At 42.2% G+C, this 24,103-nt stretch overlaps 1 protein-coding gene across 6 annotated transcripts in view; it reads right to left on the minus strand.

The window, feature by feature from the left end:
- Positions 1–34: 34 nt before the first annotated feature.
- The window catches only part of LOC114559104 (uncharacterized), a 36,591-nt gene continuing 12,522 nt past the window's right edge, over positions 35–24,103 (minus strand). For 5 of the 6 annotated variants that reach the window (XM_028583551.1, XM_028583548.1, XM_028583552.1 and 2 more), the window contains 14 exons: positions 23,868–24,009; positions 14,674–15,174; positions 13,361–13,405; positions 12,961–13,040; positions 11,941–12,053; positions 11,640–11,823; positions 8,550–8,634; positions 8,268–8,413; positions 6,959–7,049; positions 5,234–5,382; positions 4,979–5,064; positions 4,673–4,742; positions 2,654–2,772; positions 35–2,211 (listed from right to left, as the gene is read on the minus strand). In XM_028583551.1, coding sequence (XP_028439352.1) covers positions 1,986–2,211; positions 2,654–2,772; positions 4,673–4,742; positions 4,979–5,064; positions 5,234–5,382; positions 6,959–7,049; positions 8,268–8,413; positions 8,550–8,634; positions 11,640–11,823; positions 11,941–12,053; positions 12,961–13,040; positions 13,361–13,405; positions 14,674–15,174; positions 23,868–24,009 — 2,037 coding nt within the window. In that variant the 3' untranslated portion in view covers positions 35–1,985. Of the gene's footprint in view, positions 2,212–2,653; positions 2,773–4,672; positions 4,743–4,978; positions 5,065–5,233; positions 5,383–6,958; positions 7,050–8,267; positions 8,414–8,549; positions 8,635–11,639; positions 11,824–11,940; positions 12,054–12,960; positions 13,041–13,360; positions 13,406–14,673; positions 15,175–23,867; positions 24,010–24,103 lie in introns of those variants that run through there. The other variant, XM_028583554.1, reaches the window with a different exon arrangement.

A 24,103-nucleotide genomic window follows, 5' to 3' on the forward strand; every position in this document is an offset into this window, starting at 1 on the left:
AAACGAAGAGCCCATCCCTGGGGTCATTGGGAGATGTAGTTCTTTTATTGCTATTGTCATCAGTTCCAAGTAAAATCATCCTTATTTGCCTTCTATCACTTGCCCAAACACATGTCCCTCATTAAAAACAATATCAAGAGTAACAGTAAAATCTGGTACAGTACAAAGATGACAGGATGGATACTTGACAGACTGAACATTCACACTTTCATGCCTCTGAATCCATCCCCCTGGTTTTATGTGCAAAAATACTGTACAGCCCACTTCCAATGTCCATGATTCAATCATCAGTCAGAATAGATCACAGTACTGTGTACTAATACTTTATACAATAATCAGTCAACTAGGCCAAATGGTGCATCAGGGGTCTAGGATCATCACAACAACATAACAATTTAAGATCAAATGAAATTAAAGGGATAGTTCAGAGTTGTTTTTTTATGAAGTGGGTTTGTATTGTTATCCATCGTTAGTGTATTACCAACAGCAGATGGCGGTCGGCATGCTAATGTGATTTTGGTATTTTAAAGGGTTAGTTCGGATTCACTAAAGTCACACAATAATATAAACAAACAAACCAATTTAGGCAGCGGTAGACAAACAACTCCTGTGTTCTGTGAGGTAAAATGACTGTTTCTGTCAAAGGAGTCTGGTGGCTTTGAAGAGAACAGAGATAACAGCTTCAGGTCCCCGTCCTAAAGAGCTGTCTGACACCAAGGTAAAGGGGGGAAAATATTCTAAATATAGGACACACTTAAACTGATACAGATGTTTTTAGGAGTCTAAAACAGCAGGACATTGCTTAGCTTCTGTGTCGGTACTACTGCCTGCTTCTCCAAACTGGGGGAGTGCTGACCCCCATCTACTGGAGCTAACACACTGACTATGGAGAAGTAGCTCATACAACCACACTTCAAAACATCTCAACTATCTCTTTAAGGCAATAACAATAAAACATTAAACATTGAAACAAAGAGTCACTTGATATTTAATTATTTCATTTTTGATCCCCTGATGAAGAAAAGAAACTTGTAACACTACTTTTTAACATCAAATAAAGCTGCTGGTTGGAAAACAGATGAGATAGTTTGTGGACTGGTTCTTCCATTGCGTGAAAACAATGAATGATCAACTTTGGGTAATATATATAATGAGGTTTAATGCCTCTATATATGTCACAACATTCACTGTTTCTCTAAAGTAAAACATGATACAGGTGATTATCAGAAGGCAGCATGTAGCTGTTATCATCAGTGTGGACTTTGTTTATTTTATTAGCACGCACACACGCACACGCACACACACACACACAGTAAAAAAACAAAGAAAGAACGAAAAGGATGGAAGAAAAGTTAAAAACTGAATAAAAAGATGTCTGAACTATGATAGTGCGCCACAAAATCTTGTATCTTCTCAAATATCTGAATACAAAATAATGCAAGTTGGTAATTTCTCCAGGAAGCATGATTAGAAGGTCACCGTAAAGTAGCGAGGCAACTCTCAGTTTAACATGATTCACACTTTTAAAAACTAACAAATGTTGAGGTTGTTTATGACTTCTCTCACAATCACCATGTAAACTTGATTTCTAATCTATTTATTTAAAAATGGTTAAAAATCTCAAGGACATATACCATATTTTGACCCATATATAACCTGAGGATATGGGATCAATATTCATGTTTAAATACTAACGATACAAACAAATAGTTTAGAGGATAATTGATAACACAGGCCTGGAGGAAATCAGCATGGAACCATGAATTGGACAGAGCATAGTTGGAGGCCAAAGTGACTGTCAGCTGTGCTGACAAACAGCACACGTGACGCGATGCAAGAGACTCGAGTGCATAGCTTACTAAATGTCCCCGTGGCGGTGATCTGCAAAAGCTTGTCTGTGAGCTCCACCGAGTTCTCATACAAAGTGTGGTGTGAAAAAAACCAACCTCCACACAAACACACGTACCAAACATTCCCAGCCTCCCCTATCTCAGCTGCTGCAGTTCTGGAGAGGCAGGGGAGGACGGGGAGGTGGAGGAGGAGGTGGCGGACGTGGTTAAAGGAGGCAGCTCCTCACAGGCAAAATAGTCCTTAAGGGGAGCGAAGAGGTGACGGATGACCGGCACACTCCACGCCTTCCCCAGCACCTTCTGCCTCTGCTGCCGGTTCATGTTCCTCACGTCTGTGTAGTGTTTGGGGAAACCAAAGATCCTGGGAAAGAATAAAGGACAAGGCACATATGGGTTACACAGCATATGTGTCTCTGCTGCAGCTTTGGGAGAATGGATTTCTGCTGGTTTTCTTAATGACAGTAAACAGAATAGTGATAGGTTTTGGGCAGACATTTGAAAACACCTTGAGCTCTAAGAAATATTGGAATTCTTTACATGTTTCTGAAGTTTTATAAACCAAATGATTAATTGAAAAAAATAATGAAAATAATTGTTCGTTGCAGATATAGTTACATTTAAGAAATAAGGTGAGGTGGGGCTCAGCGTGTCACTGGGACACTGTGTGAAAATAACTTTTCTTTCTTCTGTTGAAAGGCCATAATGCTATTTGCTGATGTGGTGCCACACAAATTATGTATACCTGTGGTAAAAATTTTTTTTTACTACATTGCAAGATACAGCACGCACGCACGCAAACCTACTTTTCCAGTTCTGTGATCCAGAGGTTGTCCTCTTTGCCGTTGTGGAGGACGGGCAGCAGAGAAGAGCTGCCCTGCTTCAGAGAATTAGAATTGGTGGTGATGGTCCTTACTTTGGCGACCTGGAATAGAAACATAGAGCCAGTGATTATTCATACCTTAATCAACATTGTAAATAGAGGTTAAAAAAAAAAAAAAAAAAAAATCATATTTTTTTTTTTTTTCAAGGAATCAATATTATTATTTTTAACCAATGATTGAGCTAAATATGTTCTGTTTCTGCAGTACCGCCGACAGCGACTACATCATATCCTTTTTCAGCAAAACCGAGCCAAAGACGATAATCCACGTTCTGTTCTTCTTTACAAAGTCAATACATGTCAGACTGACTGACATGTGTGATGTCATTCTTCTTAGAAAACATTTAGTTTTTAGAAATGTCTCATGATATATTGTCTCCAGAAGTGTTTTATTCAATTTTGGTTTTTGTTAAAGAAGGAAAAGTAAATCCCAATACTCAATACTTCTAGAATTGCAATAAATAAATATCGCAATACAAAAACCAATCGGTCACCCAAAACAGGACAAAAGCATATCGTCCCAGCCCTAATTGTAATCATAACTGTTTAGAGAAATAAAGGCACGTGAATTAGGTCACTTGGGGGTAGGGTTGGGTACCGAAACTCGGTGCCAATAGGGAACCGGTGCCGACGTAAACGGTAGTAACGAGACCGAATAAGAACGAAAGTTTCGGTGCCTCATTTCGGTGCTCGACTTTACACTACACCTGACAGCATGTAACGTTAGCCTAGCTTTAGCTAGCAGCTGGATTAATCACGGTTAAAATGCTGACAGCTAACGTTAAACAGTGTAAAGTGTGACTGTATTTCACTGTAGAGGACTTCAACAGCGGGATGTAACAGTCTGCTCTGCAGCACAGCAGCTGCCGTTGTCGCAATTCATAGATATACAGTATGTTTATATGGTCGGAATTAAACTACACAGACGGTGCGTTCACTTGCAGCTGCCATTGTCGGAATTAAACAACACAGACGGTGTGTTCACTTGCAGCTGCCGTTGTCGGAATTAAACAACACAGACGGTGCGTTCACTCGCAGCTGCCGTTGTCGGAATTAAACTACACAGACGGTGCGTTCACTTGCAGCTGCCATTGTCGGAATTAAACAACACAGACGGTGCGTTCACTTGCAGCTGCCGTTGTCGGAATTAAACAACACAGACGGTGCGTTCACTCGCAGCTGCCGTTGTCGGAATTAAACAACACAGGCGGTGCGTTCACCGCAGCTGCCGTTGTCGGAATTAAACAACACAGGCGGTGCGTTCACCGCAGCTGCCTTAAACAACACAGGCGGTGCGTTCACCGCAGCTGCCGTTGTCGGAATTAAACAACACAGGCGGTGCGTTCACCGCAGCTGCCGTTGTCGGAATTAAACAACACAGACGGTGCGTTCACCGCAGCTGCCGTTGTCGGAATTAAACAACACAGGCGGTGCGTTCACCGCAGCTGCCGTTGTCGGAATTAAACAACACAGGCGGTGCGTTCACCGCAGCTGCCGTTGTCGGAATTAAACAACACAGGCGGTGCGTTCACTTGCAGCTGCCATTGTCGGAATTAAACAACACAGATTCACTTAAAACAGGTAGCCTTGTGGTGCATTCACAGTAATTGTAAAATACCCTTTTCCCATCTGGGGTTCAACAGCAATTTACTGGTGAAATAAGTTATTGTTATTGTTATAGTTATTACATTATTATTAAATCTTTAATTTTGACCATGGTCTTAGCAATAAACAAGTCACTGACTGTTGTTTACTACACTTATTTTTTTTCTTCTTCTTTTTTTTTAACTTTATTGAAAAGTACCGGTTCAGGCACCGGCACCATTTTAAAAGTATCGATTTAGCACCGGAATCGAAAAAAAAAAAAAAAACGATACCCAACCCTACTTGGGGGGACTGTAAAGAACTGAATAGAAGTGAACCAGCAGGCTCAGTCCCTGACCCGGGCTTCTCTGCCGATCTCTAAGCAGTCCTGGAGATCCAGCTTGTCATTCTGGGATGCTATAATGGGCCTGATGGGAGATAAACAGCAAACACACAGGCAAACATTATGTTATGCTTCCATTTAAAATAACAGTAGGAACAAATTGGAATTTCAAAATAAACCTGCATCTTAAACATTATACGTATTGTTATTTTGACTTTGCAACAATATTGGATCGTTGATCACTGAAACGATTACAACACAACATATTATTAGTGTTGAGTAATTTAAGCCTGTTAATTCCTGTTTATTTGAGCGTCTCACCTGCTCATCCCCGGGATGTTTCCCCAGAAGTAACGCCGTCTGTGAGCAGGGCTGACTTTGATGGCATCCACCAGCACCGGGTTGCACTGTCAAAAAAATTAGACATTCTCTGAGTTTAAAACATGTTGGTGAGAGAAAAACAGCAGAGGAACGAGGAAAGGAGGAAGGGGTGGGGAGGGAGAGGAAAACGCAAAAGGATAAAAAAAAGAGAGAGGACCCTTAAGGTAAAACCAAAGAGAAGTAGACGGGGCCAACCTCGAGGAAGCGGCAGATGTTGACTCGGTCGTGCGTGTTCATGAAGACCACGTTCTCAAACAGCCAGAAGAAGGGCCTGGGGTCTTCCTCTTTGGGCTTCAGCAGCTGAAGGATGCGGTAGAACTCAAAGAACAGCCTGCCGGTGCCCTCTGCCCAAGAGAGGAGGGAATTGCAGCAAAGAAGAACATCCTTTTATACACACAATCTGAGTCATAGTTCTGTATTGTAGAGAGGCAGAGTGCCCCCCCTCCAGTGGACCCCATGGGACCTTATTTCATACATTTGTACTGTAGTAAACAGGGAGAGTTTGAATTGCATGTGTGTGTGTATTTTCAGTCTTATACTTTAACAGTTTTACAAAAAACCGAGACATTCCTTGCAAAATAATCTTTTAAATTGGCCAACATCATATATGTAATTATGGCTCAATTCAAGCCGCATTTGTCTCCCACCCCCCATTTACTATCGTACATATTTTTCCCAAAATAAGGTCCCATGGTGGTCCACCGGAAGGGGAGGGACTTCACGTCTCTTTGGCCAAGTAGGTTTTCACCAACAAAGGGTTTGCCTTGGTATTTTGGTTAATAACCTTCAACCTTCAGTAATATTCACCCTAAATTCATCTGTTAGAAGTGAATCAGGTACTAATGATGATCTCCTTTTGGTTATTTGATTTGATCAACTGAGCAACTTGTTACGTCTACAAACGGTCAAACAACAATGACAAACGCACCAAGTTCACCTTTGTCTGAACCCCAGTCCACAGACCTCACCATTTGAAATGTAGTGATTCAGTGACTTAGTGATTAGAAACACATCTCGTAATCGTTGACAATAATCTACTTAAAGGCCCTGGACTCCCACACAGGTGTTTTCAGTTATTCTGGCTGATTAGACCTCTTCTCAGGACTGTGTGGGGGTGTATAGACTAGATCTTTGGGTTTCGGGTCCCGTCGGGTTCGGGCTTAATTTCTATTATTTTTCACGGGCTCGGGCCGGGCTCGGGCTTGCGCTTCGGGCTGCATGGTATATGAGCGGTCAGGTGATGCGTTTCGATTAGCGTGAAAATGGATCCTGAGGAGGTGAAACGGAGGCTGGTCTCTGGAGGACTAGAATTAATTTCTATGTTCCAACTTCCAAGTGGCCTATAGCCTCCGTTATTCATGAATAAATGATGTTAAATTTTTTTATAAATGACTCATTTTTTACGAAAGACAAAGGAGCTGTGCGCGTGCAGCACAGTCTCTTTTTTCTTTCTCTCCCTTTTCCGTCGAGTGGTGCGTGTCCCGCTCGCGGTGCAAAGCGCGTGTCCGACCCTCTAATGATGCTGATAGACGCCTTTACAGTCGGGCTGTAAGCGGGTTCGGGCTTTTAAAAAGCTGTCAATCAAAACGTACGGGTCGGGCTCGGGCCGAACTCTGTCGGGCTCGGGCCTTTTGGGGCTGTACTTTTAAGGCCCGATTACAGCTCTAGTATAGACTGATTGATTGACATCTTTCTGAGCCTCCCGTTAGCTCTGTTGCACCTGTTAGGGCAGGACAAATAACACCTACATCATTCTTATTGGTAAATAAAACTTATAATAATAACTAATAATTTCCCATCAAAATTCCAGCCCACCTTCAACCTGAGCAGAGGTCTAATCAGCCACAAGAACTCTACACACGTGTGTGTCATTTCAGAGGCTTTAAAGCTGACATACAGGGTTACAACACAGCTCCGTACCGTAGAGGCCTTTTCTCAAGGGGTTGACGATGGAGAGGTCGTTACAGGGGCTGCCACCGATCAGCAGATCAAACGGACCCCACTGCTCCAACTGGATCGTCAAAGAGGAACAAGGAGCTGCTTTAGTTCAGTGTTGAGCCAACGGTCCTCCTTCTTAATAACACAGTGGCAGCCATATGCTTTTCATTGGATTTCAAAGAGTGCACTTTCATTTCAAGTGGAAAAACGAATATTTCCATCGACTGGAACAGGATGCTGTTGTTTAAAAAAAAGTGAGTTGATGGCCTTAGTCTAAAATATTATTTTTATATAAAATTAACAAGGTTGCATTTTTAGAGAAAAGAAAGTACTGCAAAAGTCAAGAATCACAAATCACAAAAAAACTTACATTTACAATTAAAACCTTTTTAAATATGGGTTAAAATGGAATGTTGGACAATGTAGTTCACAGTATGAAGAATATGTACAATGTATGAAAACATGTGTGTCAATGTGTTGAGTTAGATGTAAACGTAGATATGATGGCCACTAATGTTCACCCTAAATTCATCTGTTAGAAGTGAATCAGGTACTAATGATGATCTCCTTTTGGTTATTTGATTTGATCAACTGAGCAACTTGTTACGTCTACAAACGGTCAAACAACAATGACAAACGCACCAAGTTCACCTTTGTCTGAACCCCAGTCCACAGACCTCACCATTTGAAATGTAGTGATTCAGTGACTTAGTGATTAGAAACACATCTCGTAATCGTTGACAATAATCTACTTAAAGGCCCTGGACTCCCACACAGGTGTTTTCAGTTATTCTGGCTGATTAGACCTCTTCTCAGGACTGTGTGGGGGTGTATAGACTAGATCTTTGGGTTTCGGGTCCCGTCGGGTTCGGGCTTAATTTCTATTATTTTTCACGGGCTCAGGCCGGGCTCGGGCTTGCGCTTCGGGCTGCATGGTATATGAGCGGTCAGGTGATGCGTTTCGATTAGCGTGAAAATGGATCCTGAGGAGGTGAAACGGAGGCTGGTCTCTGGAGGACTTAATTAATTTCTATGTTCCAACTTGCACTAAACAGAAACAACTATTCTTTTGATAAAGATTTGACACTGAAGAAATCTTAATGTTCCTTATATTCTTAGCCAGGATTATGTTGAGGCAAACAGTTAACTTTATTTGCCAAATAAATACATGAAAAGCATGATGAAATTGGCAATGCGCTGTACCAAAACACAATGAGGCCAAAAGTGTGACTTTTGTAAACCATTCCACTCCTAGGGTGTAAGGATGGGGAGGAATGGAAACACAACGTACGTGTTCCTCTGTGATGAACCGGACGTCACCAACGTGGATGATCTTCCCATCGTGGCCAATGGTTGCCACGGAAATCGAATCCTCGCAAACCTCCGAGGCAACATATTTCTCTACTTTAAAGCCGAGATCCTTCAGCACCAGGTAGCCTAAAGAAAGACACACAGACATATACTTGCTGTAAGCCTCTAACAGACCCCAAAAACAACCTATTTTTAGAGATATGCAGTAGAATCGTAATTAAGGTGATTATTGCTGGGAAACGGGGCCCAGGTGTGTTCTCACCTGTTGCTATGCCATCAAACAGTGAGAGAACTCGGACTGGTCTGCGCTGGTTTGCAGGGATGGACGGATAAACCCGGTGAGCCTCCTACAAAGAAAAACCAACAACAATGTAGGAACTGAGTCAGTGGGACTCCTCAGAAAGGGAAAGGTGTATTTGTATGATGTATTGTGTGTATTTGTGTTGGACTTCTGTCTGCAAAGCAAATTGCCCCTCAGGTACATTAAAGTTGTTGAATCTTAGAAAAAAGGAAATTTCATATGACTAAAGTTTGTGTTCATAAGATTAAGGTTTGGTTTTTAGTGAATTTGATTTTGTAATTTCAATGCTTAGGTTTGTATACAGTAGATGCTCCTCATGTATACACTATTTACGTTATGTGAAAAGTTATTTATCGGGCGCCCGGGTAGCCAGGTTGGTAGAGTGTGCGCCCATATAGAGGTCTGCTCCTCGACGCAGCAGACGCGGGTTTGACTCCGACCTGCGGCCCTTTGCTGCATGTCATTCCCCCTCTCCCTCCCCTTTCATGTCTTCAGCTGTCCTATCAAAATAAAGGCTGAAAATGCCCAAAAAATAGGGCGTTTCTCAATCTGTGTTCTTCTATTGACTTGTGTTCTTGTGTCCCTGTGAAACGTCATCTTGTGTTGCCAAAGTACTGTCCCAATACACAAGTTCCCATTTCACCAAGAACAGTTAAGATTCACGGAAATGTTCTTGACACGCCCTTTTTACCGAGGATGCATTGGTCGGTAACTTGTATGAACTTCGCAGCACCTGTATCCCAACATTCATTTCAGCATTCAATGATGGTTGGGTTTCCGGTACATAGACAGTCCAAAAACTTTCGCCATCTTATTCATCACTAAATTCACTTCTGAGAACATTTTAGGCGAGAAATGAACGTTTTAGATTATGAATATAGACAGTCTTGCGAAGATCTTTGCTGAATTAACAATTTGCTCCAAAGTTTTCGGAGCTCCATAAAGTGATGCGCCCGCCAGCTCGTCGCTCGGACAGTCACCCCGCTGTAAGCCGGAGGTCTTTTAGACCAGTCCCGTAAATAAGAGGCTTTTATTTCACCCTTGACAGATAGTTTGTTTAAATATCACAACACATGTCCATCATAAGATTAACAGGAACCTGTGTTAACTGTCTTTTCGGAGTTAAGAAACACACACACACACACACACACACACACACACACACACACACACACACACACACACACACACACACACACACACACACACACACACACACACACACACACACACACACACACACACACACACACACACACACACACACACGGCAGAGGACAGATATATAACCGTTTCTTTTCGGGAGACTTGTTTAAACTATGCCATAGGCTATAGCCTACATTAGATTTAGTGTTCAGTTCATATTTTTGGTGTATTTGTTTTCTGATTTATTAGAAGTTGAGTTTCAGTCTGTATGATAAATGAACAGTTGTACATAAAGTGGAGACACCAACCTTTATAATTTGAATTGCTAATTTCCATCTCCCTGGGCATATACAGTGCACTACAATAATATAGAAATGATAATTCCACATAACACTAATAGGAACACATAGGACACACCAGTGCATATTTTTTTTTTAAATTTAAACTGACTTAAACTTATACACTAATAATAGTAGGGATCGCGTTCCACTCTTTTGAATAAGAGGTGTTTGAGCAAACCATAAACAATAAAATTAAAGCTCAATTAAGTTTTATTTTTCAATATTATTGCAATAGTTGTAGCATTATGATGTTTTCTTGTCTGGAGATTGTTTTAATAAAAATTGGTTATATTGTTGTGGTTTTTATATCTAGCTGGTATTTTGGAGCCCTGCAGGTAGTCTCTGTGCTGGGGGTGTTGAGGAAGAAGGCATCGTCTCAAACTGTTAACAGCGTTTTCTGTGCTTGTGAATTTGCGAGTTCATTCTTCCAAGAACAACCAGCAAGAACGTTCTCCCCAACAACACAAGTCCGTTCTTTGCATTCTTGAGATTGAGAAACACCCACAATTTAAAAAAAAGTTAGTTATCTATTCTTCCTGTCGCCCCTAGGAGGAATTCTAAGTAATGACAACACTGTTGGCACGTCCTTATGACACAGGCCTTACGTGATTGCGTAATATATCTTAAATATATAATTACAAAAAGTCTGTATATGTTGTATTTTATTTATGTGTTATCTGCAAAGCCACATTTAATATATTTTATCAATACTTTTGGATTTCTGAAACACAAATGTCCTAATAAAAAAAGACCGAATGCTGTAAAAACCATGTTTCTGATTTTGAGAGGAATAAAGTTGTTTGACAGCACTGTGTATTGCTCATGTAACGGTGGTGTTGTGGAGTAACTGACCTGATCTCCAGTATGCTGAGTACTACAGAGATGGTGATTAGCAAGGCCTTTAATGTAACAGACCTTCATTTATAGCTAAAGTTCCACTCCAGCTTTATTTGTTGATCAACTATTTTGACAATCAATTAATATTAAATCAAAAAATTTAATTCAAGACTTCTTACTTACTAAGATTGCACACCATGCACAAATGAGCCTGTCGCTGCATGGTGAAGATCAATATTTACACATTTTGACATTTAAAGTTCCAGTTAAAGGAAGTTAGGGCAATCTTGAGCTTCTGTAGTCTGATACATTTCCCAGGCAAACTGAATATTTGATTAGTGTGCAATTAAAGAAACCAAAGAATGTAGCGCAATACCGAGCTAGAGAGGGCTGTTGGCAGACAAGAAAGAGATGAAAGTGAAACTTTGCTGATTTTTAAACGGCTGAGTCAGTGTAGCGCGGCCTGCTCATACGCTCCATGCTACCAGCAGCCCACCGGCATGTAGCATACCGTAATGAATGTTAGCTGTGTGCCGCTAAAGGTTGCATGATGATTGAGGATTGGATGGAATGTTATTACTGGTCGAAATTGGCTGAAAGAAGATTACGTAAGCACATATTTTGTTTCACAAGACGAAAACATTGGATTTTTATTTTAAAAATACAAAGAAATTTGTTTGAATTTGCGGTTATGAAAGTAGTTAAAAAGTATCTGTTGATCACTTACAAACTCCATGGCGCTGTTGTTGGCGAACAAGTCCTGAACACGGACACTCCAGTCCTCTCTGGGGATCAGAGCACCGTGGGGGCGATGAGGCTGACACAAGTAGCAGATCCACGGGTCCAGCAGCTTCAAGGCATCAAACGTCCCCTGACCGACAAGGATGTTGAGACAGTCTGTGCAATAACATCTGCAAATGTAGAGGAAGAGAAGAGGAGGACAGCGGTAGAGAAACAATTCAACAAATGAAAGAAAATGGACCTTGAAGCTCAATTTAAAAAGTAGAGAAGGAGTTAAACAGACAAACCTGCAGCAGCTATCATTGCCACACAGTATGACCTCCAGTCCATAGCAGCAGATGGTACAGTAGGACTGATATCCATCTTCATCGTAACGATACAGAGTTTCTGTTAAGTTATTCTACAGGGACACAGACGGCATCACAGCCAAGGGTGAGGGGAAGTTTAACAGAGTTATAGCACAGGAGGAAATACATTGTCCAGCTTAAAGGGATAGTTCAGATCAAGGGTGGTTGTGTGAGCTACTTCTCCATAGTCAGTGTGTTAGCTCCAGTAGATGGGGGTCAGCACTCCCCCAGTTTGGAGCAGCAGGCAGGAGTACCGACAGAAGCTAAGCAATGTCCTGCTGTGGACGGGGGGCAGCAGCTAAACACATTTTAGACACCTAAAAACATCTATATCAGTTTAAGTGTGTCCTATATTTAGAATATTTTCCCCCCTTTACCTTGGTGTCAGACAGCTCTTTAGGACGGGGACCTGAAGCTGTTATCTCTGCTCTCTTCAAAGCCACCAGACTCCTTTGACAGAAACAGTCATTTTACCCCACAGAACACAGGAGTTGCTGGTCTATCGCTGCCTAAATTGGTTGGTTTGTTTGTGTTATTGTGCAACTTTGGTGTTTTAAAGTGTTAGGAACTAACAAACAAACTTACCAGGCGGCAGGGGTAGACCAGCAACTCCCATGTTCTGCAAGGTCAGTCTGGCAGCTTTGATGAGAGCAGAGATAACATCCACAGCAGGACATTGCTTAGCTTCTGTGTCGGTACTACTGCCTCTTTCTCCAAACTGGGGGAGTGCTGACACCCATCTACTGGAGCTAACACACAGACTACAGAGAAGTAGCTCATACAACCACACTACACTGCAGACTATCCCTTTAATGTTGTCTTTTTTATTGTCATTCCCAACAATCTTTACTGGCATCAGAAACTCTGAACTAATCTTTTAATAGTTTTCACAATGCACTGAGAATCCTGACTGATGGTCACTGCTGGTTGTAACATAAGGAGAAGTTGATGGTTCCTTACTTTACACTCCAAGCAGAGGCTGCCTTTAAACAGAGGGTGGGATATCTCAACGTCTTCAGTTCCACAACACAAACAGAAGCCTGCAGACAAAACACAAACACAGATACTAAGGAGTTACTGAGGAAGGGACATGATCTGGAGGCACAAAATGCTATTTGAATTCCATAAAACGGTATGCCAGTATGTTTTACCTTTTTTTTTTTAAACAAACTTACAAATCATTTAAAAGTTGAATAAGATTCACTGGAGGATTAGCATTACTTACAATGCTATGCTAATGTAGAGCACACAGCCACTCATCACCTGACTGAGTTATTTCACCACTACAAAATCTAATATTTATGCATAAAAGGCATTCAATTTATCATTAAAATTAAATCAAACATGCCTAAACACTGACCTTCAATGTCCAGCTTCATGTCCATGATCCTACGAATAGTCTCCTCTGCAAGTAGAGAAACCAACGACTTTAAAGTATAATTCTAATATTGTTCATTATTTCTTGGCATTGTGTTTTTTTTTTTTTCAAAGGAACATTTTACTTTGCACAAATTCCAAGCTGGCAATAAAATCCAGCCAGTTGCACAGGCTGTTCTTCAGTGTAAATGTAGCCTGTTTATAATTCAACACGTTTACAAAGTGAATATTTACACATTACTAAATTAAAACATTTTGCACCACACAAACTAGTTCTTACTTAGAGTTGTGACCTAGTAATTGAACCCGGTAACCAACTGAGAAAGCATACGACACATTATTTGGTCGAAGAAATCCACGAGGTAAAATGTTTCTGTCAAAGGAGTGTGGTGGCTTTGAATAGAGCAGATATAACAGCTTCAGGTCCCCGTTGTAAAGAGCACTTTACACACACAATGCCAATCTACATCCACGTGCTATATTTGCAAACTTGTGAACCTCCAGACTGGATAAACTGATCAGGCGGGCTGGCTCTGTGGTTGGCATGAAGCTGGACTCCACTGGTGACAGTGGCAGAGAGCAGGACACTGGACAAACTGCTGGACATTACTGACAATACCAGCCACCCTCTGCATACCGTCATCAGCAACCAGAGGAGTCTGTTCAGTGGAAGGCTGCTCCTTCCCAAGTGGAGGACCAACAGAATCAAGAACTCCTTTGTCCTTCATGCCATCATACTCTACAACTCCTCACTCGGGGGAGGAGGAAATAGGGTAAAGAGGACAGAACGAACAGAACAGGAGGGAAGGGAAGGAGTGGTAGCCACTCACTCATTCACTGTGCAATAAATTAATAATCTACTCACATACATACCTGGACACTCTAACTGCTCTTAACTGCTAATATATGCTAAATGTTATTTATTTATTAACTGTATAATAACACATTACCATACAAAGTCTTATATATCTATTTTTATTTATCTGTAGTTTATTGTTGTTTACTGTCCGTTTACTTTTTTGTAAAAATATTTAGCTAAAGGTTTATTGTTATTCTTATACTGTATTTTTTTCTATACTGTCTTTTTTTAAACCTCTTTATTTAAAGAGTGTTTTGTAAGCTGCTAAAATCTGCTGCTGGAAATCTAATTTCCTTGCGGGAGTCATCCCAAAAGGATCAATAAAGAGAAGTCTAAGTCTAACCATTTTCTGATTTGATTCATCACTTTGATTCATCACTGAATTAACTCTATTCAAATTCAACTTTTAATGATAGAATTAAAATTCAGTTTGGTACCTCTGAGTTTTTGGTCCGGCTGGGTGTAATCGCTGGTCGTCTGTTGGACCTTATTGTAAGATTTGGTGTAGGGCCTCCTCTTTTGTGGCACAAAGTCGGGTGACATGTCATCGTCAAATCCATCAGACGGACAGTTTTTCTTCTTCTGAAGCCGCCCTACCTTACCCTTCCCTTTCCCCACTCCTTTGACCTTCTCCCACCCTCTTCCCCAGTCATCTCTCTCTCCCTCCCATCCTCCCTTCTCTGCTGCCAATCCTACTCGGGATCCCTTCTCCTTTGTGTCTCCTTTAGGGGAGTCACATTCTTCTTCCCATGCTTCCCATGTTTTCCCACCTCCACCTCTTTGAGACGACAACCTGTTAAGAGAGACCGACACTTCTCTCAGCTCGAGGTTGCTCTTGGTGCTCATCAAGGTGGAGGATCTGATGGGGGGATGAGAGGAGTTGGTCTTCGGGAAGAGTTTCTGCTTCACTTTTGGTCTTTTGTTTGTTTTGGTAGCACCTAGACAGGAGACAATCACACACGTAAGCATCAGATATTTTTCACAACAGTTAAAGGGGTGATAGAATAATTATATAGGGTATTTCACACTGTTCCTTAAGGTCTCCTAATGGGGTATGTAACATTGGTTGGGCTGAAAATGGCCTGGTTGATATTTTATTGGCCCTTATGCATCCCTGTGTTTTGGCCTATTTGTAATGAGAGCTTTTCTTCCAAATATGGTATGTTCATGAATATTTAGATGAGCTGCGCGCTGATTGGTTGAGCAAATTGCCATACACACACATTAGAGATGCGGTGATTGGTTGAGCAAATTGCCATACACACACATTAGAGACGCGCGCTGATTGGTTGAGCGAATCCCCAATACACACATATTAGAGATGCGACAGAATCTCATATTTCAGACACTGCAATGTTTCGTTACCAAATTCACTTCTGAGACTTTTTTATGCCAGAAATCAACTATATAAAGCTCAAATGTGGGGCGTTGTACGAAAATGTATGGCTAATTGCAAATTTAGTAAGACGTGTCGGACTTTTAACCTGACTCCGCCAGATGGACTGCTTCGCATTTGCTCGGCATATCCATCTGGGAACTTTCCGTTGGAGAACTTTTGGGAAGGGGCGGAAATACTGGTTAACTGATTGGATGAACCATCTGTTTATCACCTATGTTGGTGATAGACGGGCCAAATCAACCAATCAGATCCACGAAACGTATGAAAATACAACCACAAGCCCGCCCCTGCTGCTGCAGGCAAAGCATAGCTCGTAAGCTCAGAATGCAAGCAACGTGTCGGTAAAGGATATTTGCCGTTTGTGTAACGAGAATTTAGGAATAAAAGACACCATTTCAGGTTCCCGGACCATATTCCAAAAGAAGGATACAAGAGAAAAAAAGCATTAGCGAGCGGCTAACAGAATTAGGGCTACCGCTGTCTGAAAATACTGGTTAGCTGATTGGATAAACCATCGGTCTATCACCACCTAACCCACCTCAAAACCAACGCTGATTGGCCCGGTCGTTTGGCTAACGGCTCCAAATTTTCTCTGCCTCAAGATGCCAGACTGATCTGGGAGGAGAACTGGAGCTCGCCAGATCAGACGGTCTCACGAGGCTATCGGACTTTAGGAGCTCCACACAGTCTGACGAGAAAGCGACAGCCTGCTGGGCTCCATACCCAGTGCAAAGTCACCCTTTGTGGATTATTGCACTACGGGGCTCCACGGCTGGCTGCCGGCATAACTATAATATATTTAGGGCCCGAGCGCCGACAGCGGCGAAGGGCCTATTGAAACTGAAGGAATTATTATTAGGGGTCCAAGCCCGAGTCTGGAAGAACCGGCGGGGAAGAACCGGCAATAGCAATAGCTACGCCGTTCGCACAGCAGGGCTGTGGAACCCTATTGTTTTTCTAAGGATTATTATTATTCCGCTTCTTCTTCTTCTCCGCCTAAAACTCCGACTGCGGACTAAACCGTACATAGTGGGGAGTTGCCATTTTCAGGACTGGTCCAAAACCCCGCAAGGACCTCAGTCGCAAAAATTGACCCATTTCCACCACTAGGTGGCGCTATAGCAGAAAAACGCATTTCGCCCTATAACTCCCACACCGTACATCCGGCATTCAAAAACCATACATCTACGCGTTCTCTGGATCCAACTGAATCACGTGATATAGGCCACGCCCTTTCCCAACCCTAGAATGGAGTACCGAGGGGTCAAAGTGGGCGTGGCCTATGGGACCCAATGTGACCCAACTCTAGATTCACCACTTACACTAAAGTGAACAACTTTAAATTTACAGGGTAGATGGACAATCGGCCATGGATCACACCTACCAAAAATTACACATGTGGACAACTAGGTGGCGCTGTAATGGTTTTTTGTCATTAACTCCCACAATACACATCACACATTAGAAATTCTTACATCCACGTGTTCCTTGAATCAAGCTGAATTGCCTGATATAGGCCCCGCCCATTTCCGCGCAAACGTTTTTTCGCAGTATTGCGCAACGTGCAAAACCAACTTTTCCGAACTCGTCCTAGGCCGTGCGACCGATCTGCACGAAACCTGGTAGTTAGCATCTCCAGATGGACCTGACAAAAAGTTATGGAAATCATTTTGCTACGTTAAACTATGCCAATTTGACAACCAAACAAATTGTCCTAGCTAGCTACCACACACTTATCATATCATATCTCCGTTAAATTTAAAGTTATCACCAAATGACTTGATATCCTTCTTCAACATTCCACTACAATGCTCTGTACCAAATTTGGCGAAGATCGGCCTTTAGGGGGCGCTATAAGCAACGTTTATTTGTTTCGCCCACTAACTCAATGCATTTAAATGGGAAATTTGCAATTGCAATATCTCTGCCAAAGTAAAACCAATCAACACAAAATTTGTGCTCGTTCGGCATGGCGTTCTGAGGCCCTGTACCAAATTTGGCAAAGATCGGCCCATTAGTGTGCGCTATAATCAACATAAAAGTGTTTTGCCCTGTTAATCAATGTTAATTGAATATTGGCAATGGGAATGTATCAAAGACCTTGCAGGTCACACTTCTCAATATTTACGGATGTTTACCTCCTACCGTTACGTTTTGGTTTTCGCTTTCGCGTGTTCCCCTGGTGTTAAATACAATAAACAAACTTCTTAACCCACCTGACAAAGTTTCTACAACCTTCACAGTGGACAAATATTACTCTTTTCTCCCACTTTTTCAATCCAAAATCAACACCATTCATACACCCTGGTACCGTGCAATTAAACATTGCAGTTGGTGCTAAGTGGATGGTCTGTCAAAGTGTGATTGGTTATGTCGGTGGCATTGATTCTTAATTTCCCACGAAGTTGATCGCGGTCACGTGTCAGTTAAACTTCTCATCTCCAATCCTATCTGTATTTGTGAGAAGTGGCTCTGTCCTGAGTTGAAAGCCTACTTTACGGCTTTATTATCGAGTTAATAGCCGCGTGTGCTCGTGTCGGCCGCTGTCCATTTCCTAAGGTTCTGAAATGCAAACAACTTTTGACTACTTTATTTTTTTTTTTAAACGACGTGCGCCTGTGAGCACCCTCGGTGGAAAACATCAAACGGCGCCTACGACACCATTTACAACAACCTGACCACCTCCCCTGCTCTTTCAAACGCCACACCTGCCTCCCCACCTCCACCCTCTCAGTCACTCCAGGGCTTGACATTAACTTTTTGAGGCACTTGTCCTTCGGACAAGTACATTTATGTTTCACTTGTCCATGAACAAAAGTCACTTGTCCGGGTAAAGATTAATCATTTTATAATTTTTTTTGTGTTTTGCTAATGCAGAATTTGAAGAAACCATTGAAAGCCTCCAAACACTATCAACATTAATACAATTCAGTTTAAACAGTAGAAACAAATGTGTCCCAAGAACAGATTTCCCCTTCAACAAGAAAAAAGGATCTCCAGACTCATAATACAAAGTTATACTTTGCACGCCGGTGTGCAGAAGTTAATATATTGAGATTCTAAGTGAATATTTTAAAGTTTCTCATTACTTTCAGATTCCTAGTCAATATTCTAAGTTACTATGTCAATATATTGAGATATTTTGAGATACTGAGTCAATATATTGAGATTGTAAGTCAATATTTTGAATGTTCTCATTGCTTTGAGATTCTTAGTCAATATTCTGAGTTACTAAGTCAATATATTGAGATACTGAACCAATATGTTGAGTTACTAAGTCAATATATTACGATACTAAGCCAATATATTGAGATTAAGTCAATATTTTATAGTTTCTCATTACTTTGATATTCTTTGTTTATATTCTGGGATACTGAGTCAATATATTGAGATACTAATTCAATATTTTGACCAGAGGTAGTGGTGACTTGAACTTATACTATATCTAAAATAATTTTGTAGACATAACAATGGATTTTGCCACTAAATGTTGGTGTCAACGTTTTTTTTTTTCTTTCTACAATTTCACTTACCATGGGATCCTTTAAAAAGGTGTAGCTACTTTACAGTTGATTATTACCTGATATTTAATCCGCTACAAACGAGTAGCGGAGCAGCTAGTAACGTTACGAGGCAGAGAGCCAGCCGTCAAGAGTCAAATTAACTTCATGCTTCATCCGCACAAAGCACACTTCTATCGCCACGGTGACAGCTTTATTCGGCTCGTTTTCTGTGAACGATGTGGGGACGGGGTAACGTTAAAGCGTAGTTAGCATGCTAACGTTAGCTAACTAACACCGGCTGCCTGGCTTGCTGGTTCCGCGGTGCTTTCTTGCTGTATCGCTTACAGAGAATGAGCTGAACAGTGGGCTGGGTCTAACATCAGCGGTCCGCTCTCCCGCTGCTGCTGGGTCTAACGTTAGTTAATGCATTCGTTTCAAATCGGTAAAGTAAAATCTGTAACATAAACGGAATGAGTGGCACATAATAACGTATACAGTATAATGCTTCATCCACACAAAGCACATTGCTATCGCCACGAGTGACTTCTGTTTTCAGCTTGTTTTCTGTGAACGATGTGGCGAGGAGGTAACGTTAAGGTGGAGTTAGCAAGCTAACACCGGCTAGCTCGCCGTGCTTTCATGCTGCTTCGCTTTCAGAGAATGCGCTGAACAGCGGGCTGGGTCTAACGTTAGCAGCCCGCCGACCCGCTGCCCGGGATTGTGGGGTAAAATATGTATTTGTTTCAATTCTGTAACATTGACGAAATGAGTGGCATTTTGATTTGTTTGAGTTTTAACTTGTCCAGTGGGGCAAGTACATTTCTTTTCCACTTGTCCTACAAAAAATCCACTTAGCGGACAAGCCTTAATGTCGAGCCCTGCACTCTCTCATTTCTATCTGCTGTCCCCTGTGGTCAGGGGGTTAAGAAGTTTGTTTATGGTAGAGAATTGTTAAAGCTACTCTGTATATGCATGGAGATGAACTGTTAACCATTACATTTGCAACGGCAGAGTACCGCAGACCTCGTGCATCAAACATCTCGATATTCACCAACGTTTGCCCCTCCTACGTAATGCTTCGGGTCCCGCATTGGCGCAACTTTGCGGGTCATCGGGGGCGACTGGCGCAGCTCCCCGGGGCGTCGCGGACGACTGGAATCGGAGGCGAGTGGCATCGGAGCCGAATGGCATCGGAGGCGACTGGCATCGGAGGCGAATGGCATCGGAGGCGAGTGGCATTGGAGCCGAATGGCATCGGAGGCGAATGGCATCGGAGGCGAGTGGCATCGGAGGCGAGTGGCATTGGAGGCGAGTGGCATTGGAGGCAAGTGGCCTCGGAGGCTTGGGCCCCGTTCATAACTGCTTGCAGTTCTAGTTTTTCTTTCTTTCTTTCTTTCTATTATTTTCCCGTCAAATGAATTGGCTTTTTGAGGGGCTTAACATATTCAAAAACTCACCAAATTTGGCGGCCGCATCAAGTCTGGTGAAAATGTACGTATTTTAAGGGTTTCGGGAATAGGCGCACAAAAATGGCTCGCTAGCGCCCCCTAGAAAGTTAAGAAAATTGAGCTAACCCTAAACCCAACAGGAAGTCCGCCATTTTGAATTAAATGTTTGAAATTAGCGCGATTTTGGCCATTTCCAAAACATCGACAAATAAAGGCCGATATTTACTTAAAGGCATAGCGACCCCTAGTGGCAACAAGAAGTAGGCCTAAAAGTCAAGGTGCTTTAACAAACTCCTCCTAGAGATTTCATCCGATGGACTTCAAACTTGGTCGGTACCATCCCAACACCTTAACGATGAAAAGTTATTAAAAGAAAAACTTTTTGTCAGACGGTGTGGGCGTGGCGGCCATTTTGAGTGTTTAGCGATGAACAAAGAAGTTGTTGTAACTTGAGTGTACGTTGTCGTATCGAAATTTCTCACGATTGACAAGGGTCCATGCCTGAGGACAGCTACAGGCCAAAATTGACTTTTGGTCATAGCGCCTCCTGCTGGCACCAGGAAATCTGCCTTATATGACAAACATCATCCGATTTGCATGAAACTCAGAATGTGTGGTCTACATGTGATACTGAGCCGCCCCCTATAATATGACCACGCCCAATTACTTAGGCCACGCCCCTTTCATAACATTTGAACCGTTTAAGGTAGAGTCTTGTGTGAGGCGTCATTGAACTCAGCAGAGACTTCATTCTTCATTGGTGATGGTTTGACCCGCCCCCTATGGTTAAGCCACGCCCACTTTCATAACTTTTGACCCGTTTAAGGTAGAGTCTTATGTGAGGTATCATTCAACTCAGCACAGACTTCCTTCTTCATTGGTGATGGTTTGACCCGCCCCCTATGTTTAAGCCACGCCCCCTTTCATACATGTTGACCCATCTAAGGTAGAGTCTTGTGTGAGGTATAACTGAACTCAGCAGAGAGTTCCTTTTTAATTGGTGATGGTTTGACCCGCCCCCTATGGTTAAGCCACGCCCCCTTTCATAACTTTTGACCCGTTTAAGGTAGAGTCTTATGTGAGGTATCATTGAACTCAGCACATACTTCCTTTTTAATTGGTGATGGTTTGACGTAGAGTCTTGTGTGAACTATTGTTGAACTCGGCAGGGAGTTCCCTTTTCATTGTTCACGATTTGCGGCGTCTGAGTGCCGCGCGAAAGCACGGTCGCAAATTTAAGGTATTTTTATGAACTCAGGGTCTTGTTAGGAGGAGCAGCTAGCTAGCTAGCTATATGTCCCATTCAATACAATGGGGAAGTATAGCAGCTAGCTAGCTACACTTTTGGCATAACTATAGTATATTTACAGTTTGAATTTCGTCACGCCACTTATATAACATCTACCCCAAGGTCTTACAAAGCTAACCGTTGTGTCCGATTTGAATTTAAGGTATTTTTATGAACTCAGGGTCTTGTTAGGAAGAACAGCTAGCTATCTAGCTATATGTCCCATTCAATACAATGGGGAAATATCGCAGCTAGCTAGCTACAATTTTGACATGACTATAGTATATTTACAGTTTGAATTTCGTCACGGCATGTATATTACAGGTTCCCCAAGGTCTTACAAAGCTTAGCTAACACTTGTCCAATTTCGGATTTCAATTTAATGCATTTTTGTGAATGTCAGAGTTAGGAGGAGGATAGCTAGCTCTCATTGATGGACTTTTGCGGACAAGAGGTGTTTATTTCCCCGATTGTTTGTTTAAATAACTCAACACACATATCCATTATAAGATTAACTGGAACCTGCGGGCTGCGGTTAGAGATTGTGGGCGTAACAAGCTCGCTGACCGCGCTCTCAGTCACTCGCCGGCCGGCCGGTAGCAGGAAGAGGGGAGGGAGAACAGCGAGCTGCAGGCCGTGGAGCTCTGTCAGGGCAGCGGCGTGTGGTAGTCCAGTCACCCAGAAAAGGGTGAGTTTGTGCGAGTATTGAGCACCGGGCCGCTGGCCGAGCTCATTCGAGCTCACAGCAGGCCGGGGTCTATGACGGAGGACAGGCTGGGCAGCGATGTAGCAACCCAGGCAGCACCGACCGCTGAACTCCGACACACAGTCGGACAAAATTTGTAATTAGCCATCCATTTTTGTAAAACTGCCCATATTTGAGCTTTACATAGTTGAGTTCTCGCATAAAAAAGTTTCAGAAGTGAATTTTGTAATGGAATAGCAGAGATCTGATCTCAGGTCAGTTGTGTAGCCTATGTAAATGTTGGGGCGTGACCGTTCTCTTAATACACCCATGGGCGTGACAAAGGTACAGGTTTTGAGATGCTTACGTAAGCAACTAGCTTTGTTGAGATTCGCCCGTTTTCAGCGGCAGTTTCAAAATATGAGATTTTCATAGTAAAGGGTGTCAATGGGATTTTGAGCTTCTATGTATGTCCTATTTACGCATTGATGTATAATAAGACCTATATACACCGTTCATGGTGGGGCCTGGTTAATTCCTAAGAGAACTTTAAAAACTTTTAAAAAGTTCACTTCCACATATTATATTAGCCGGCTGATAGCAGTTTCTGCAATATGCGCACTAGAATCCTCCACTGTCCGAGCAGGAGCTTGCTGTTTAGCGATTCGCTGAGGGAAGGGATTCAATTATTTCATCTTGAGGCTCTTTCTAAATGTTATCACACCAAAAGGATCAAATACACATTGTGAAACAAGTAATTTCACGGGGTTTGTGACTCTAAAAAAAAAAGTATCTGCTGATTTACAGACGTCTCTTACGCCACGTAAGTCTGAAAAAATAGGAACATTTCTTTTTGGGCCCTGTGGCCTAACGCGACGGCCACAAAGGTTGTAATTCCACTGTTTAGCCACTATGTCAAACTGGCTGTAGTTTTTTGCATGCTAACAAAAACTTATCAACGTCTGATAAAAATGTTGTAATAGATGCTCATTTATTTGACCTTATTCTGAAATAAATGAGTATCTATTACAGTGCTAGTGAACCAGGAGGAACATGGCTAATTGTATCAGAAATGATGAAATGTTGAACTTCATTCAATTACAGAAGTGGAACAGGCCAGCCTTTAGCTCACGTCCAGACTTCTGCTCTCTATAATCAATTGAGAAATGTGTTTTTAATATACAACAAAAGCATTGACATAAATATATATTAATGCTTCAATTCTGTTGAGTACCTCTGAGTTTACCTTTGAGAAAGACTCATTTTACCCACCGCAGTAAATCTAGTCCTAAATCATATGTGTCTTACTGTTTGTGGCAGCCGTTGGTTTCAGTCCGTCTGGCCCACTGGGTTGAAAGCCTCCAAATGCCCAGTCTAACATCTGTTTCAGAAGCTCATCTCGGTCCTCAACACATGTAGAAAACGGCTTCTTACAACGTAGAGCTGCCTCCTGATAACACACGGACATACACTTGAGCAGGAGTGTCATGTGAACCCTTGCTATTTCTGATCCTACAGACATGTTGTTAAGCCAACAGCCAGTC

Source organism: Perca flavescens, chromosome 7, assembly GCF_004354835.1.
Source record: "Perca flavescens isolate YP-PL-M2 chromosome 7, PFLA_1.0, whole genome shotgun sequence".
Lineage (NCBI taxonomy): Eukaryota > Metazoa > Chordata > Actinopteri > Perciformes > Percidae > Perca > Perca flavescens.